The sequence below is a fragment of the Balaenoptera ricei genome, chromosome 3, assembly GCF_028023285.1.
Source record: "Balaenoptera ricei isolate mBalRic1 chromosome 3, mBalRic1.hap2, whole genome shotgun sequence".
In the NCBI taxonomy this organism is placed as follows: domain Eukaryota; kingdom Metazoa; phylum Chordata; class Mammalia; order Artiodactyla; family Balaenopteridae; genus Balaenoptera; species Balaenoptera ricei.
Window position 1 is genome coordinate 169441206 of NC_082641.1, and position 18946 is coordinate 169460151.

At 53.3% G+C, this 18946-nt stretch overlaps 1 protein-coding gene across 2 annotated transcripts in view; it reads right to left on the minus strand.

Annotated features, from left to right (window-relative positions):
• Nucleotides 1–18946, minus strand: part of UPF1 (UPF1 RNA helicase and ATPase) — a 35153-nt gene that overhangs the window by 4883 nt on the left and 11324 nt on the right. Inside the window, exons 2-20 of one of the 2 annotated variants that reach the window (XM_059918059.1) lie at nt 17006–17148; nt 15316–15405; nt 12828–12995; nt 12224–12404; nt 10930–11091; nt 10218–10302; nt 9934–10032; nt 9332–9440; nt 8998–9157; nt 8776–8894; nt 8150–8314; nt 7940–8054; nt 7188–7331; nt 6579–6792; nt 3044–3161; nt 2485–2641; nt 2127–2269; nt 813–987; nt 171–252 (exon numbers count right to left, since the gene is read on the minus strand). In XM_059918059.1, coding sequence (XP_059774042.1) covers nt 171–252; nt 813–987; nt 2127–2269; nt 2485–2641; nt 3044–3161; nt 6579–6792; nt 7188–7331; nt 7940–8054; nt 8150–8314; nt 8776–8894; nt 8998–9157; nt 9332–9440; nt 9934–10032; nt 10218–10302; nt 10930–11091; nt 12224–12404; nt 12828–12995; nt 15316–15405; nt 17006–17148 — 2629 coding nt within the window. Of the gene's footprint in view, nt 1–170; nt 253–812; nt 988–2126; nt 2270–2484; nt 2642–3043; nt 3162–6578; nt 6793–7187; nt 7332–7939; nt 8055–8149; nt 8315–8775; nt 8895–8997; nt 9158–9331; nt 9441–9933; nt 10033–10184; nt 10303–10929; nt 11092–12223; nt 12405–12827; nt 12996–15315; nt 15406–17005; nt 17149–18946 lie in introns of both variants that reach the window. The other variant, XM_059918058.1, reaches the window with a different exon arrangement.

Genomic DNA, 18946 nt, shown 5'->3' on the forward strand with positions numbered 1-18946 from the left:
CCAAAGACCAGTTATTTGACTTCTGACAAGGGAAGCTGAGAAAACTCTGTCAGGCAGGCTTCTGTGGACCAAGGCTTGGGAGGCCACCCCAGGAGTAACAGGGCTGGAAGCTGTGGGCGTGGGAACGGTCAACAACTGTGGGGCCGGGCCGGTCCCCTGCAGAGACTCACCCTGGCTGCTCCGGTCATAGACCGATCCTGGGATGATGGCCTCCCGGGCATCATACATGGCAGTTGTCATGAAGCGGGCTCCCTGCAAAGGGTTTAGATAAGTGAGGAATTTATCATGTTGACACAAGGAAGAACTTCCAAAGATCTGGTGGCCTGGGAGGTGGCCAGGCTGCACCGAGGACTACCCCGAGGCTTGCCGGCTTTGGGCCTTGTGTGCTTTGGGCCTTGCCTGCCCCTCCTCGCCTGACCTGGCCTTTGTTGCCAAACATTTCCGTCTCTGGGCTTCAGCTCAAGCAGCATCCACTCCCTAGGCCCCCAGAGCACCTTGGGTTTGCCAAGTTCCCTAACTGCTTGGGTCTGACCCCTAGGTGCCACCCGTGACGTAGCATCCCATGAGGTCCAAGGCCAGAAAGGCCTCAGAACAGTGGGGAGACCTGGCGTGGGGGGCTCCGTGGGGACAGACCTGCACGCATGGCTCCTGTTCACACACTGACACTCTCGGCGCACCCTCAGCTCGCACTCGTCACGAGTCACACCTGCCATCGCTCACTGCCACGTGCCCAGAACACCAGCTTGGGGAGGACGGGGTTCCCAGCAGTCTCTTCCACCCACCCCTGCCCCCTGCCCGCGGCCGGCACTCACCGGGTTGATGGTGTTGACCAGCTTCCTGGGCTTGCTGAACTGCATGAGGCTCTCCCGCAGGTTGTTCAGCGGCCCCTCCACCAGCACCTTCTGCTCCTTGTAGTAGTTCAGCAGGTGGTTCCAGAGCGGCTGCTTGGACAGGGCCTTCGGGTTGCCCACGATAATGACCCCATATCTGCAAGACGTGTGCAGAGAGCGCCGTGCTCAGGGCTGCAGTGAGCAGAGCACTACGCAGATCGGTCCAAGGCAAGAGCAAACAAACTCGAAACCCAAGTCCAGAGTAAAAGGTGCCCAGGCAGCTCTCCTGGCACCCCGCCCACCACGCACCCCTCCTCTTGCCACACAGGAGCCTTGGGGGCCACCCTCGACCTCCCTGCCCAGACGCCTGCCCTGCCTGTGCCAGTGCCCGCCGTGAATGCTGGGGACAGGTGGGTAACTGCGAGCCGAGGTGACTTTCACTGGAGCCCACCCTGTAAGCTGCCGAGCCTACACTCGGGTTTATTTGAGGGCACATTTCTGTGGAGCCCAGATGTCAAAACACCTCTGCGGGCCGATGAGCTCAGAGATGAGTCTCCTTGTTTGCAACCATGAGTTAGCCTCCTGGGCACTATGTCATAAGTGGCCCAGGCAGGCTCCACAGCGGCTTCGGGACCCCTGATGGGCCGGGCATGTAACTCGAGGCCCAAGCTGAGCTGCTAATGGATGCTCACACTCATCAAGCTGTGTTGGGACCACCCCCGCCCCCGCCAACGCTGGCCACCAAACAAATGGGGTAACAAACGAAAACCAAGGTGCCCTCAGTGGGGAAGGAACCAACTTGCGAACGTGAGCCCAGCTTGGGGCTGGCACGATGGTGGCTGTTGTCTGGTGCCACGTGGGGTTAACACAGGGTCCACCTTGCCCTCTGGGTCCCTCACCATTTCAGAAAAATTATATTCCAGAACTGAACAAGGCAAATAGGACTAAAACATTAGACTCATAGATTAAACAACTTGACAGGGACACTCCGCTGTTGGGATGGAATTTCCCTCGAGACTGAGGCCGTAGAAAGCCACCAGAACACAGAAACAAAGACAACTCATGAGTGAGACGTTCTTTCCGAATTGCTGCTGGGAGCCCTTTGACCACTAGCACTGGCGAAGCCCCTCTACCATGCCCTGTGCCGCAGCCCAGGGCACAGCTGGGGTAGGAGAATTAATAGGAAGAGAACCAGGCATTGAGCAGCCTCTTGGGCCAACACCTCCGAGCGCCTCAGAAGGACTCCTATGCAAGAGGAGCCACCAGCAAGGCCCAACAGGACTCAGTCCTCCGTACCGTGCTCTGGTCAAGGCCACATTAAGCCTTCTGGGGTCGTTTAAAAATCCAATGCCTTGGTGCTCATTCGCCCGCACACAGGAGAGGATGATGAAGTCCTTCTCGCGGCCCTGGAACGCATCCACGCTGGCGATCTCCACCTCCTGCAGGGGCAATGGTCACGGTCAGCCAATAGGCTTCCTTCAAGGACCCCTCAGCCTCGTGTTAAGATGCACCATCAAATCCCAGTGATGAGCCTGGGACCTGAAGCCTGCAGAGCCCCTAGGTGCTGGCCACCGGCTCACTGCGCCTCTGCTACAAGGTGGTCAAAGGTCAGTGCCTGGGGTAGGAGCCAGCAGACCGGACTGGGCGCGCGCACCTGGTAGAGCTTGGTGTGCAGGGAGCCACTGAACTGCATGTACTGCACCAGGTAGGAGCGCTGGCCCTCGTAGGGCGTGATGATGCCGATCTGATCTGGCTTGGCGCCCGCCTTCAACAGCTTCGTGGTGATCTTCTCCACATTTGCAGCCTCCGTCCTAAGAAAATCAGGTTTTCACTTCCCAGGCTCCATCTCTGGGCTCCTGAGACCCCCCACCAAGGCTGGAGGCTGTGGGAGGCTCAGGGGCAGTTCCGCCTCCAGCACAACGCTGTGAAGGCCCTGCCCAGTGCAGCCACGGCTGGGCTGCCCATCCTTTACCAAGGGAGTCATGAGGGATAGAAAGGCTCACACGTGGGCTTATGAAGGATCTGCTCAACATAAAAACACATGCTGAAAAGATGAGCTTGGAAATAGGCTCTTGGTTTAAGTGTCTGAACAGAATAAGGATGAGGGGGACAAGGAAAAGTTTCACCACCACATTAAACAAAACCACAGGTTAGCAGTCACTGGACAAGCCATCACTGAAGCCAGGAGACGCCACAGATGAGTCTCTGCTTACCTGTTTAGGTAGGAGGTGCCTGAGCTGGCAATCTCCTCTTGGCCCTGGGTCACATAGAAGAACATCGGTTTATCCGGTTGGGGCCACTGGAAGTCAAACCCCTTCTTCACACGATCCGCTGTCATCGTAGAGGAGAAAAAAAGAGAATATCCTATCAGAGAAGAAAGTGTAGGCAGTCTGGACTGAGCTAAGGTGGAGAGCTGAGTGGAGGCCATGCCATCCTGGGCAGGCACACGGCAGGGCAGGAAACCACAGGCTCCAGGCAAAAGACCCAGGTCTGCGGGCCCGGGGCAGGCCACCGAGTACGTCCTCTGACCGAAACTCCCAGGAACACCTGGCACCGTGTCTGGGACGAAGCCTGCTCACTGGCTGAACAGATCTCACTGGTTAGTGCTTTCTGCAGTCTGTTTAAGAAACCTGTGTCTGCCCCAGGGTAACGAAGATATTCTATTTCCTTCCAGAAGCTTTATGATGTACCTTAAGGGACTCATATGCCCCTACAACTGGCTTTTAAGAATGACACTGTTGGGACTTCCCTGGTGGTCCAGTGGTTAAGACTCCGCACTTCCACAATGCAGGGGGTGCAGGTTTGATCCCTGGTTGGGGAACTAAGATCCCACATGCCACGTGGTGCGGTAAAAAAAAAAAAAAAAGAATTACACTGTTGAGCTGACCCTGTCTTGTCACACACCAGGGCTTGTCGACAGATGGGTCTGCCTCTGGACTCTATCCTGGGCACTGTGCCCAGTGTCTCTGCGACTACAGCTTTACAGTAACTCCTGACATCTTCTAGTACGAGCTGCCACCTTTGTCAGGCTCTTCACGTTCGTCTTGGGTGCTTGGTCCTTACAATTTTAAAAAATCAGCTTGTCAAATCACACATCCCACCCACACCTTTGGGAATTCTTTTTTTTTTTTTTTTTTAATTTTTTTATTTATTATTTATTTATTATTTTTATTTTTGGCTGTGTTGGGTCTTCGTTTCTGTGAGCGGGCTTTCTCCAGTTGCGGCGAGTGGGGGCCACTCTTCATCGCGGTGCGTGGGCCTCTCACTATCGCGGCCTCTCTTGTTGCGGAGCAGAGGCTCCAGACGCTCAGGCTCAGTAGTTGTGGCTCACGGGCCCAGTTGCTCCGCAGCATGTGGGATCCTCCCAGACCAGGGCTCGAACCCGTGTCCCCCGCATTGGCAGGCAGACTCTCAACCACTGCGCCACCAGGGAAGCCCACCTTTGGGAATTCTGACTGGAGTTGTACCTAATCAGATTAGTGTTAAGTAAACTGGTATTTCTGCATGAAAATAGCCTAACACTGATGAAGGAAGCTTGACCCATGAGAACACGTTGTATGATTCCTTTTATGTCAAGCTGAAAATGAGGCAAAGCCTCAACCTTTCAAGCAAGGGCAGTGGCTGGCAAGCTTGGTGACCCACTCGCTGCTGGCAAACGTTTAACCACCTGCTGGGGGTAAGGCGAGGGCTAATCTACAACGCTGGGCAATTTCTGTGGTGTAAACACTCCCGCCACCACTGATGTCAGGCTACCCTGAGTCTGTGGGTCTGGGTGGGCACCCGCACTGCCCTGGACAGGGGTCACTTCAAGGCTGCAAGGAGCTGGTCAGGTTGTGCTTTTAGATGCAGGTGCTAGTTACACAGGTGTGTTCACTTAGAGAAAACGCACTAAGCTGAACACTTAGGATCTGGGCACTTTTTTACACTTCAGTAGAGAGTTTAAAAAAATATACTCATGGGGTGCTATGTCCTGGGCACTGATGGTTCAGCAGTGAACCACCACCACCAACCCCTGCCCTATAGAGCTGACGCCATGGAGGAAGGTGGAGCAAGGTGGGTGAGGGTGTGAATCAGGGTTACGCGGTGGCTTTCCCAACAAGTCAACCGCGTCAGAGAATCACAAACAAGCTTCTCATGTCCTGGCCTTTTCTAGCCCCACCACCCAACAGACCAGCAGCATTCTAAGTGTCAAGACTGCACCGCACAGCAGCCGTGTGGCCCTGCCCAGGCACGCACACTTTCAGCCTCAGTTTCCTCACCTATAACATGGGCTAAACAAGGCCGACGTGGTGGGCTGTTGGCATTAACGAGATACTATGTGGTTCTTGAATGAATGCTGCTCTCAGAACCCCTTTACACTCTGAAAAGTTGAGGAGGTCAAACAGCTATTGTTTTTGTGGATTACACCTATTGATATTTATTGTATTTTAAAACCCAGAAATCTAAAATATTTTAAAATTCATTTAAAGATAAACATATTAACTTACAAATTTTTTTTAATGAAAAATAACTGTGTTTTCCACTAAAATATATATTTAGTGAATTTTCACAACTCACTTCACTATCCAGCTTACTCTACTCCTGTTCCCAGTCTCCCATGAGCCCTTGCAGCATGTGAGGATGGTCACAGATGCACGTGGTTGGAAAAGGGAAGCGTGTTTTATGACCTTTCCTACTACTGTGGAATTCTGTCCCTGATTCTACAGGAAAGCTGGACGGGAGGTCACCCTGCAGGGTCAGTGACGATGGCCTTTCTACTCTGCCCTGCACCTGCATGGCTTTTGACCCCCCAGTGACTTGGGAGCACCCTTGCTGGCCATTGGAATGGCAAGTGCCTGCTCACCCCGTCAGGCAGAGCTTCCAAAGGCTGACGCACCTGACATCTGTCACCACCAAAGATCTCATCAGAAAATCCACTCAGCACTGGGAAGACTTGATCAGCTCATGATAGGGGACATGGGTTTTCCAAAATTCTAATTTTGGTGTGAATTCTCAGATTTTATCACTGATGATGAATATTCTCAGTTATTTTCCTTGAAGCCACAGGCTCGCTTTGGTCACTTTCGGGAAAACGCCTGCTAAATACCCCAGTCTATATAACCACTGTGTGAGTCCTTCCTTCAAGCACCTCACACCCCTGCCAAGTTTCTCAGGAGAATGTCCTCTCCCATCACACACAGAATCACAAGAACGTGCACTCAGGGATTAGTAAACTGAGTACTCTTCGCTTGTGCACCCAGGATGGTGCCTGCCACAGGTGTGCAGTGGTGACGACACACAGCAGCCTGGTCGCACCGCTGACTCATGCTACGGCTTCTGTGCCATTAGCGCGAGTATCAGCACAGCCAAAAGGCGCACGATGTCCCAGTGTTACTACAGAAGTAGTCTGGCCTTGGTCGTGCAGAGGTCTTTGAGACCGCCGGGGCCCCGACTTTGAGAACCAGCGATAAGGAGGGAGCGGGACGGGCAGTCAGCTCTGCCACCCCCTCTTCTGTGTGTTGTGTGTGACGCGCCAATGGTGGGGATTCTCACGTAGTGACTCTGAATTTTACGAGGACGCGGGCTCCCCCTTGCCCACACCCCGAGAATGTCCCAGAGTGCACTCCAGAGCCCACGTTCTGTCCCACTGACCACTGCATCTCTCTGAGGCGTCCCCTACCCACAAGCAGTCACCACGTAAGGCCACTTAAGAAGGAAGTGACAGGAGGCATTGTCTCCCCAGGCCCCCCACTCTGGGCCGAGTATTACCTGCAGTGACACCATTCTGAAGAGAGCCCTCATAGAAGATGTTGGACGGGAAGGCACTGAGCGCAGGATGCATCCGATACTGGACCTGGAGGCGGATGGGACGGATGCCCAGCACCACCAGGCGCTCAAAGAGCGACTGGGACAGCCCGGCCTTGGCCGCCTTCTTGCACATCACCACGGGGCCCAGCTGGCAGTGGTCGCCCACGAGGATCAGCTGTGGTGAAAGGCCCACACAGGTAAGAAGCTCAAGCATGAAATAGCCTAGACGCCCACTCAGGGGACTAAGAGGGCCAGGGTCCATACAACCACCCGGCTATGTGAATTCAAGTGGCAAGATATGGACTGGGGGTGGGAAAACTGCCCACCACATACATGAAACACGCAAACTTGCACTCAGAACCCACACAAAGGCACTCTGTGCCAAGTCCACCCTTCGAAGACCCCCTCAAAGGGCCTGCTGTGCATCCCTCTGCGCTCTGCCAGGGCATCAAACAGCACCATAGGACACTTAAAAACAAACCCCCAGCACTAAGAATTACACAGAACTGGAACAGGAGAGAATGCACACCAATTTTCAAACAAGACTATAATGGATGGGCTGTGGCCCACCTGCTTGGCTCCAAGGACCACAGGGACCATGCACTCTGGCTCGGTGGCCTGGGTGCTCTCGTCGATTAAAATGGATCGGAACTGCATCTTGGCGAGCCTCGGGTCCCCGGCGCCCACACACGTGCAGCAGATGACATCTGCATTCTGGGGAAGAGAGTGCGCCAGGCATCAGGGCACCTGCACAGTCAATGTTCCCAGATCCCAAAAGCAGGCAGGACGGGGCACACACACCGTTCCGGTCCACGCCCTCCTCCGCAACTATGGAAATAAATGGTCCCTCCCTGACAACATCTGTCCAGGGTGCCATGACCCTAACTTTTGAGATCCTAAGTGGTTGGGCTTCATGCCTAAGAAAGAGCTTGGTGCCTTGAGACAGCCTCTGAGGGGCAGCGCTAAGCCAGGGACACCATGCTCAGGCTGAGATCCACTTTCGGTTGGTTCATCAGCAAAGAGCAGGAGACGGCGCTCCAGACCTGCCCCCTGCCCCACCCCGGGTACGGACCAGGTTCCCAAGATCCCAGCAGCAGGGAGGCTGGCGGGGAGTGGAATCTACCTCAACAAGATGTCTCTGTGTGATCTCAGAGAAAGCATATGGAGGAGGGTATCAGAGTTCTCTCCTCAAATGCAAAACAACTAACTAAAGGTGCCATCGTGGACTTAACGTATCCAAACAGGTCCTTTGGCCCAAGTGAACAAGACAAACGCCCAAAGGCCCAGGCCAGCTCCCCCGGCAGCAGGGCGGGTGAGTTCACCATGAGCAGCTCTCTCTCGGCAGTGCGCTTCAGGGCCCGGTACCGCTTTTCGTCCGCAGACGACAGCTCGCCGGTCTCATCCTTCAGCTGCTGCAGCTTCTGGAGCTCCGGCATGCTGCAGACACAGGGGCGCGTGAGAGGGAGGTGTGTGCCGCCAGGGCCTGCCCAGGGGAGACACGCCTCGCTTACGGCCGGCTACCCGACACCCACCTGTCCATGTTCCTGATCTGGTTGTGCAGGGCCAAGAACGACACCGGGGAGTCGATGGCCTCTCGGCTCTTGGCACAGAGCCGCACGACTTTCAGCCCAGTCTGGTGGATCTTCTCAGTCAGCTGATCCACGGCTATGTTGCTTGGAGCACAGACAAGCACGGGCCTTCAACACAGTGTGAGCAAACGTCAGTGCTCGCCCAGAGAAAGACTAATTAGCCAAGACTGTTGTTTTGAATCATAGGCAGTGGAGCTAGCTCAAGCTCTAAGACTAAAGCCAGGAGTGACACGATGCTGAAGGAGCTAAGAGCCAGATGGTCTGGAGCTTCCTGATCTTCACACCACTCATGCAACCCACTGCTAATACCCGAGTCCAACATCCTCACCTCCTGTTTGCACTGTCAAGACTTTCAAAGCTCCAAGGTGCACGCAGGCACAACACAACCCAGGATGAACTTACCCACTACGGCCTTTACAAGAATGGCAGGTTTGCTTGTTAAAAGCAACCACAAAGGCCAGATCTAATATAAACGGCATAGAATGCAGCATGCCAGACACCCCGGGCCCCAAAGCCTCCTGGAAGACAGGCCTCCCTCTCTCCCCGACTTGGGCTGTGCAGAGCCCTACCCATTGCCTTGCCGAGCCAGGTGGTAGACAATGGTGGCTGAGGTCACCGTCTTTCCTGTGCCCGGCGGGCCCTGGATCAGACTCAGTGGTCTCTGCAGCACAGTCTTCACGGCGTAAACCTTCAGATACAAGTGGCCGTTAGGGGTGTAGACACAGCGGAGGGCCGCTCACCAGGCAGGCTCTGCAGTCCGGCACCCTCCTGCCCCCGGGGCGGGTGAGAACCTGAGAGTGGTTGAGGTCAGGGAGCCCCTGCGCCGTGAAGCGCTTGGGCAGCTGGCACTTGATGATCACATCCTCCACCTCGTGGCCGAGCAGTTTGTGGTAGATGTAGCCCGACACGGAGGTCTCGTCCACAGCAAAGGTTTTCAACGCACTCTGCATCCTGAAAGGAAAGCTCCAGGTCAGTGGCACGCACCACCGTGGAGCTGCTGTGCAGACCTGCCCCTCTGTGACGCGGAGGAGAAGCACGGAGACGCCGGAGGCAGCAGCCATGCCAAGGGCAGGTGACCGCAAAGTAGATGCAGGGAAGTAGAGGCTGGGAAGGAGGCAGACATACCTGTCGAATGAGGTTGACTTCCACACGAAATCCACCTGGAAGTTATGAGTCACCTCCACGGGTGCACCCACACTGCTCCGAAGCTCAATAGCGATCTCGTCGCCATAATCTATGCCGCCGAGTTAAGTCTCATCCTTGTCAAAAGCCTTTCTGAGGAGCCCTCACTCTGTTACTGAAGAGACAGACCCTCCTCTGCACCAAAGACAGAAAACGCAGCCAGAGCCCCATGTTCTCAGTGACAGATTCTGCCCACTGTGTCCGGGGCCAGTGCAGCCAGCACCCAGCATGGAGCAGCCAAGCTCAGGGCCCAGGTTCCAGGCCCTGATTGTGGATTTCCACAGAGCCCTGAGGCACATAGCTCGGAGCACCCTGGCTTCTGCCTAAGCAGCTCTCTTCATCAGTTTTATATAAACGGTGCCCCCTCAGAGGACACCTGAAGAAAGGGCGTTCCAGCTGCGGCTGTACACACCCTTCCCTCCACCTGAGGCCTCGAGGCTGCTCTCAGCAGTGACCCCCACGCAGGTCTCCTGTGCTCAGGACAAGCTCGCCAGAGACTTGGGCAGACAGTGCCTGTGCCAGCCCTTCTTTTACACAAAGGATACTATCAGGGACCTTGATGACGTGGCCGATCCCTTTCCATAGGGGCGCCAGGTCCCCTTTGTACCGCAGGCATATCTCATCCCCTTGCATGAGCCTCATGTCTTACAGGGAAAAGACAGCAAGAAAGGTTAAGAGTTTTCACACGCGCCACAGACGCTACCATGAAGAGTTCAAATTAAGGGACACTTTACAGGGGTGAAACTAGGAATTTTATGCTACTTATGGTCACAAATATTTTAAAACTTAAAATCACCTCTTAACCAAATTATGACTAAATCCTCATTACCAGAGTCAGTCTTGGGCAAAGTGAAGTAGGCGATTCTCTTCTTGTTAAGGCCCAGGTCCCACCTGACCGTGATGTTATCTTGAGTCTGAGCACATAAAAAATAAGAGCCCTGTTAGCCTGCAACACAGACACAGGCCTGGACTCCTTGTGTCTGGGTTTCCACAGGTGCGTGCCCTATGGCGAGCAGCACCGGACAGCCTGAAACACCAACAAGGGCACATCCAAGAGAGAAGTCATTAGGACCCCGAAACCTGCACAGGACGACCAGGAGACCCCCACATGATGTCTGTTCTCGGAGGCGGCTTCTCCGTGGGCTGCGGAGGGAGAGAAGGAAGCCGATGGCTGAGGACACATCCCGTGAGCCTCAGGGCTCCTGCTTCCTATGCACAGTCTCCGAGGGACGGGCACAAGGAGTGTCCTCAGTGTGCTGTGGGCTCCTGAGGTCTGACTCTCATGGCTGTGGCAAAGGCTACAAACCCAACTGTAAGGAATTTTTGTTGCATTTAAAATCAGAAAACACCCAGGCGGGTGTCTGGCTTTGAGTGATGGGGCGTCTGCCCACAGGCCTGTCCTCAATCCACGGTTCCGTCTCTCAGGGGCTGGGCCTCGGCCCACGTCAGCATTTGCAGTCTGCAGAGAAAACCACCCTCCCCAGACCTTAGGAGAGATGCTTTGTTAAAATGACCAAACCCTCCTGCACACACCACATCACCTGCGACTCTTTCAGTTTCTTATCATAGTCAGCCTCCAGCTTGACTAGAGGACCGAATATGTTCTGGTACTGGTAGGCATCCTCATACCGCAGGAGGACATGCTGCGGCTCCTCATCCACTCCTGGCTTCTCGAGGTCCTCCAAGGTGGCAGAAGGATTTTCCTAGAGGACAAGAACGGCACCACGTTCTTCCCTGTTCTCACCTCTAAAATGAACTATATGCAAGCTCCCCAGTCAACAGAGGCACAGTCACACCCACCATTTCTTAGAACGAGCTGATGTTGGGCTGATGCAGAGAAGGGCACCCGGTGGTCGGTCGTGTCCACCCCGTAAGGAGAGCCCTCATATCAGGAAGTCCACGTGGCACACAAGGGTGGACACCCCAGGTACACAGCCCTGACACACCTATACCATCAGATGGCTGCATTCTCCAACAAAGGCCTAGCCCCTGACCTGGGAGAGATTACACTTCTTCCTGGCTGCCAGAAAGATTACTGGCTTCCCTGGCTGTGTAAACAGAAAGGAAGGCCCACCTCCCCATTTCCTCCTGATCCTATGCTGCACCAACAGGAGCAACGCACACTCTCTTGGCAGGGACAGAACAGTATGTGGGCTGTTTGGATACAAACAGGAACAGTGAAACAATTGTGGCAACTTGAAAATCAAGGTGGAAAGGTTCCTTGCTGGACCGTCCTTCAAAAATATTTTGACTTGCACTTGAAGTGAAGATAAATTCACATCTTTGATTATATGGGTGCCTAATTAAAATTTCTAGCCTAGTTACTAAAACTTTATCAAAAAATATGAACAGCCAGAACCAGAGATGGGCTTCCCTGGAGAAAGAGTCTGTGGGCAGAGCAGGAATCCCGCGCGCCTCCAGCCTGGTGTCGCCCTGGCTCCGATGCGTCACAGGCCCAACCAGGTTTTATAGAGTGCACCCACAGTCCTGTCTGTCTACTCAGGCCCGGCTCCTCCTGACATGTCCACACACAGTCACCAATGGCCAGTTCCCATCCACTTCCTTCCCACCACCTACCTTTGCCCTCAGCAAGAAGAGAAAAATTCCAACAGCCGGAGCTTTCCTTTCCCAGAGGCCTGGCGGGAGGTACCCGTGGCGCCCTCGGTCCCGCTTCCAGAAGGAGCTCGAGGGGCCACTCCAGGTAGAGGATGCAGAGTCTCCCTCGAGCTCCTTCCGGAATCTCCTGTTTCTGAGACACCACCCCCAGCTCCCCTCTCCACCCACCCCCCCAACACTCGGTGCTGAGATGGATGTGCACTCCCAGCAGGCCCTCACCTTCCAGAGCTCCTCCAGCTTGTTGATCTGCTGGGCGGTGATCTGCCGCGCCCGCAGCTGCTCCTGCTCAGAAGGGATCTTGACCAGCCAGGACAGGAAGCAACGGTCCTGAATCAGGGGCTGCCACTGCGAGCTGTCCCAGTTAATGTCCTTGAGGCTGCTCTGACTGGCACAGGGCTGCCTGCAGAAGCCCCGAGGGCGGGGAGAGCCCGGGTGAGGATGACCTCTAGCCCCCCAAAGGCTTACTGCCTTTAACCTCAAAGGGGCGTTCCCTACATTTTACTGTATGATCACATTACCTTTAAATTGTTAGCAATAAATTGCATCTCCCCACACACTTGAGCTCTGAACTCTTAAAACTCAGAACAGACTTTGCTTTTACAGAATTGTTTTCATGATTTAACCAGAACACACCCCAAAAGGGTTACTTGACATTCCTAGCTCTCTAACAAGCCCCAACCCCCCGAACCTCCTTACACCTCGTCAGTCGGCAGAAACTATTTTAAAGCTCCATGGAGTCAGAGCCATGGAGTGGCTGAGTCTTTGGGGAAGATGACTGGGGCTGAAAGGCAGTCCCCCAGGGAAATCGCGGCCCCGCCCTCACCTGCATAGCAGCACCACAACCGAGTCAGCCTTGGCGGGGATGAAGCCGAGGAGGAAGACGTTGCGGCAGCCGCAGTTATAACACTCCAGAACCGTCTCCCCCAGGGGCCCATCCTTGTGCAGAGTCACCTCTTTGCATTTTGCCCTCACGAGGTGATTTACAATGTGGCTGAAACCAGGAAATGATAAATAGTTAACACCCAAAGTTTGGCTTTTCACCACTTCCAATTTTCGAGCTCCGTTAAAAGTTCCGGTACCGTTCACGGTCCATTAGCAGAAGTGGTCACACCTCATCCATCTGGCATCCCGGGGGACCAGCCCGCCCCTGAACTGGCTCCCCACTGAGCACAAAAATCAATCCGACTTGAACCATTTTTAAGGAAAACTTTCCTAACATGTTTCACACAGTTCCTGCTTTTTTCTCTCCCCGCCCCCAGTTCCTGCTTTCTTAAATCCAACTTATTGGACCTAAGTGAATCTAAGGCTGGGGCCAAGGCTGCTGTCCTGGAGAGGCAGGAGGCTCGCCCCTTTCACTGCTCCTCTGCTCGTTGTAGTTTCTCTCCTGCTCCTTTCAAAGTCACTTCTCATGGCCCCTGTGCCTGCTTCCAGGAGCAACACCCCTCCTCATTTGCTGCAGGCCAGGAAACCTGATAACCAAATGTATTAGAAACCTGAGGACAGTAAAAAATACTGAGTAGTGGGGCTCAGGGCTACTCTCCGGAAGCACAGGGCCAGCCCTGAACGGTCTGAAAGCCCCGCCGCCTCAGCTCTTTCCTTGCTGCGCGTGGCCAGGGCTCTGACGCCTTTCTCACTTCCGGGACACGGCTCACCTAAACCAGGGCCTGATTGCCCCAGCCACCGAACTCTACCCTCCGCCACGCCAGCCTCACTCAGGGCCCACGGGTGGTGCACGGCTCTGCCTCAAGCCCTCCCAGCCCCCCCAGCGATCTGCAGCCTGGCTGCAGGTTTGTCACACGCTGAGCACGCCTGCCAAGCCTCCAGCCTTCCCTGCTGCCACCCTCACATCACCTTGGGAAACCCCTCCTGTTGCAAGCTTCGGCTCAGATGCCAACATCCGAATCCTCTCTGGCCCCACGAAGACTGTCAGATTACCTAACTAATCATCACTGCTCTCCGTACCTCCAAAGCCACCCCTCCCCCCACCCCGCCACCCCTGGGCCTTCTACCAGGATCAGTGATTTCCTCTCGTCTTTTCTAGGCCCACCTCACCCCATTACACTGGCAGCTTCCTGAAGGCGAGTGGCTGTCCCATCACCTCCACAGTCTGACCCTGCACAAAACACACAATCTGACTGGCCGAGTCTGTTTTCTCTTAGAGGCCCTCCGCTCACTTCCCTGATCTTGGCTCTGCTGACCAGAAGCTGGGGTTGCCAGCCAAGGCAAGTTTTATTTAACTGCTTTTCCTGCAGGAGAGGAACTAATGCGAACACGGTAACACTTATAATTGCCCAGAACGTTTGGAAAATGGTATACCAGTCTCTTCTGGGTACCCTGAAGATGCTTTTCCCTTCAAATCTCTAAAAAACACCAGCTCCCTTTCTTGCCTCACTCAGAACCCCACAATTCGCATTACTAACTCCAAGGTGACACGAGATCTGACCATTCTGTGTCCTCAGCCACGGCTGCCAAAGGCACAGGAAGGGTATGGGCTCTGTAGAAATAAAGCTGCCTACAGAATTTTGTCACTTTATTTCTATAAAACATGAACCTCAGAGGAAGATGCCGCTTTCTTGCAGGCGACCTGGATCCCTGTCCCACGGAGACTCTGCTCTGCTTCCCTGTGGTAATGGAGTGAGTCGCTGCACATCACGGCGGCCTTGGAGGAGCCACCAGGACCAGACCCATGCCAGTGGTGGAGGCTGAGGAGTCTCACCACTCGAGCTTAGCCAAACGGACTCTCCCCTGGAATCCAAGCACCCTCACAAGGCGGGTCTCACCCCAAACACAAAACAAGGGACCTAGTCACAGCTGCTGCTGATCAACAGCAGGAAGGGAAGCCCAGAGCCGACGGTCAAGTGAACTTAATTGCATCTGATGATTCAGGATCTGGCCCATATTAGCCTCAGGACTGCTCTGATGAGCTAAGGCCAGAGGGAGCCTGCTCAGGAAGGGGCTCCCATGGATGCCCATTACTGTCTTGGGAACATCCTCCCCAGGCACCCAGTAATGAAGATGAACGGGCGTGCCAGGAGCTCATCTTGCAGAAAAATATAAATAAAAACTGGGAAAGAGAATTAAGCCAACCCTACTTGCATAATAAAAAGAACCACAGAGAATAAATCAAGGGTAAATACATTAAGGCATTCACACACCACCATCTGTTTCAAGTTAAACCAGTCACAGAGGAGGGAAAAAACCAGGTTTGTTAGCGTGATTTTATATTGTGCTTCGCTTCAACATTTCCATAATTTACACACAAATCTGAGCACAGCACTGATTAAAGACACATGCGCGGTTTGATTATCTACCTGCCAGAAGTATTTCCACGTCCATTACAGAACCACTTCTTGCTGGTATTACAGTAAACCACGCAAGCAGGATCGTGTATTCCGCAGTAACTAAAAAAGTCAAAACATCAACAGTTAAAGCTAGAAGACCACTCTCTGGTTTTAATTTGGCGGGATGTAAAATTCTTTCCTCTTACAACATTTTTAAGTTTTTAATTAAACACATACTCAAACCCAACGATCCCACTAACAAAATCGAATCAGTTAACTGCAGAGGCATCCTGACCCTGTGAGCGCAGGGAAGGGTTTAGGGGTGCTGTGGAGATTCCTCAGACAGCAGCAAAGCCCCTTCCAGGGTGAGGTGGGGGGGTGAGAGCAGTGCAAGGTGCCAGGTGAGCCCAACAACGGAGTCCTAAAACACCCCAGGTGACCTAGTCACTCCCCTTGGCCTGAAGTTTCAGGAACTGTGACTTATAAGGAGGGAAATCAGCATCCCTAGCTCTGGGCACACAGAAGGTAAGCTGAGACCACGCTGTGTTCACAGTGCCTCCCATGCTCCAGCAGAGGGCGCCGTGCTCCTGGGAACACTCAGCTCAACCCAGCAGCGGAGGGTCCTGGGGTACAGACTGAGCTCAGCTCGCAAGCAGCACCTAGGGAGAGCCCCCTGGCCTCCCTTTTCTGAAAATCAACACACCAAAAACAAAAATATTGGCTCTCCACAGAGTTCTGTATGTGGATGAAGCCAAGACTCAAGTCTCAAACGAGAATGTCCTCTGGCCAAGAACCTTCCCTGTAACACCTCACGCCAGGGGGGCTCTCCCTACTCCACTCCCCGGGGACGGCAGGTGTGCGAGGGGGTGTGCAGACTTTAATGACCTGCAGCTTCACCAGGACCACTTCACAGGCATATCTGGTACATAACAGGAACGCGAACACATACGTAAAAATGTACTGTAAATGAGAGTGAACAAAGAGCCAACAAAGTAAAAAAGTGTGCCCACCAAGCAGGGAAAAGAGCGGCCCTCTGTCCCGTGATGGGTGCAGACCTCAGAGGGGCAGCGTGCCCAAGGGGCAGGCAGAGCTGAGTAGAGGCCCAGGCCCACTGCCCTGCCTGGCGGGGTGCCCTGAGCAAGATCATTTCACCTCTTTTGGTCTCAATTTCCTCACGTGCGTGTAACAAAAAAGCAAGAGTAAGTCCAAACACAAGGGGTGGGTCCTCCTCTAGATGAGAATTCCAAATTTGGTCAACGCGCAGGTCTATCCACTGACTACTCACTTCCAATTTTTCAGGAATCTTCAACGCAACAAGGAGGCAGGTTTTTAAAGAAGCCTACAGTAATCTCTTTGTAAGAGAAATCTTAGCTGCTCTATTCACCCTCCAAATGCTCACCCGATATGATGAGTTCTTTCTGATAAGTGAGTGGGGCAGGTACCGGGTAACAACCCAAGGGCCTGAGGAAGGCAGAGAAGGGGAACCTTTCCCCCTCCAGCTGGGAGAATCAGGGATGACAGAGGGTGCTGATCCCATTCGCCTGCCCAGTAATAGGGACTTATGTGTGTACAAAGGCTTGAGCAACCTCCTTATTCCCAAGGACAGTGTTTCCAAGTGTCACAGTCCATGGTCTTAGAGGGGCCTCTGTAAAGTTAGCAAATGCATATAGAATGTGGATGCTCTGGGAGGCGAGTCCTCTCCTCCGCTGAAGGTGCTCACCTGCAGGCATGTATGGGGAGATCCTTCGTGTAATAGGTATCTTCCTCATCTTCTTCGAAGTTCAACTCGGCCAACAACTGGCTAGTCTTGGCCACGCTGTCATCCACAGCCCCGTTCTGCAGGATGCCCTCAGGTCCACTGACCTATGGCAGAAGGCAGCGTCACCATGAAAGACTGCAGCTTCCGGGCCTCAGCCCAGGCACGTGGCTTCTCCCCATATGAGCAGTCATGGCAACCTTCCCGTGAAGCATTGGCCTGCTCTCTACTGTGCAACAGTTCAGCATCTTCTGATTTGACTTTTCATACTCTCCTCTTCCCTATCAAACCTACCTGGCCAAAAACAGGGCACAGGTGGCTGAGGTCATCCGCCCTGCCACCTGCACACCCAGGCCCAACCCCATCTAGCCACAGCGCCATGACTACAAGCAGGAAGCTGAGGGCCACAAGAAGCAAGATGACTTTTTACAAACCAGGTATGGTCCCCCCCACTGCGGACAGCTGCACAAGGGTCCTCCTCCTTTAAAGCCTAAGCACCAGAAATAAAGGTTGTGACCCCTGCAGATGTGGGAATGCAGTTCTCTCGTTAGTCCACATACTTCCTTCACTGACAGTTCCCCTGTCCAGAAGGCAGCCCTTCTTAATTATGAATTAGAAATTTAATGTTAGGATAATCTTCCAGTTTCAGGACACAATCTTACTAAATGTACCCTTTATATGTTATAACAGCAAAAACATACAAATAGGCAACTTTAAATAACTAAGCGATGAATTTCACAGGCACCTCTGCTGAGCTCACACATCCATTCATGGGTGCACAGACTCAGCTTGTCCGAGGGAAACAGGCGCTCCTAATGCTGCCCCCCCAGGAACTGCCTCCTCAGACAGCAGCCAGCAGTCCCCATCATGGTCCCCACGGGCCACAGCCCACACGAGGCTGGGTCAAGCAGTGGAAGCATCATGCGATGAAAGACGGGAAGGAGTGACGAGCCCCAGGGCAGGCACCAGGTTTCTCTGAGCTGTGAGACGGGATCAGACACTGGCCTGCCACGCAGAGCTGGGAAACCAAAACCCACACCCACGCCATGCGGGGTTGGCTCAGGCCACTCCCTGTCCACTGCTCCAGTCACCTATACGGGCCTAAGGACAACGGGTCTCCTGAGTGGGGGAGCATCCCAGAAACTCCAAAGGTGCATTCGGGTTGTCAAGGAAGCCAAGAACCCATTAAAGGAACACATGTCTCTGTAATGGTCTCAGCCAGATCAGAACCCCATTTCACTGTGTCTGCCACCACTTTAATATACTATCTTTTTTTCTTAAGATTTTTTTGATGTGGACCATTTTTAAAGTCTTTATTGAATTTGTTACAATATTGCTTCGTTTTATGTTTTGGTTTTTTGGCCACCAGGCATGTGGGATCTTAGCTCCCCAACAAGGGATCGAGCCCACACCCTCTGCAATGAAGGCAAAGTCTTAACCACTGGACCACCAGGGAAGTCCCAACATTTTTTCAGAAGGCAACAATCAGGTTAAATGCAAGAAGACTGTATGCTTTGTTTGGGGGAAATTTTTTTTTTTTTTTCAAAAATGAAAAATCAGTATCAACTTTTGGATTTTAATGTAATGAAGATAGTATTATTAACATCATCACAAGCACCTCTTTGTAAATCCCTGATCCTCTTTTTAAAAAAATTGTAAGTGGTTCCGTGGCGTTAAGTACATTCACATGGTTGCGCAACCACTACCACCATCCATCTCCAGAACTTTCTCATCTTCTCAAACTGAAACTATCCATTCCCCCTCCCTCAGCCCCTGGTAACCTCCATTCTACTTTCTGTTTCTATGAATTTGACTACGTAGGGACCTCACATAAGTGGAATCATACGGTATTTGCCCTTTTGTGACTGACTTATTTCACTTAGCATAATGTGCTCAAGGTTCATC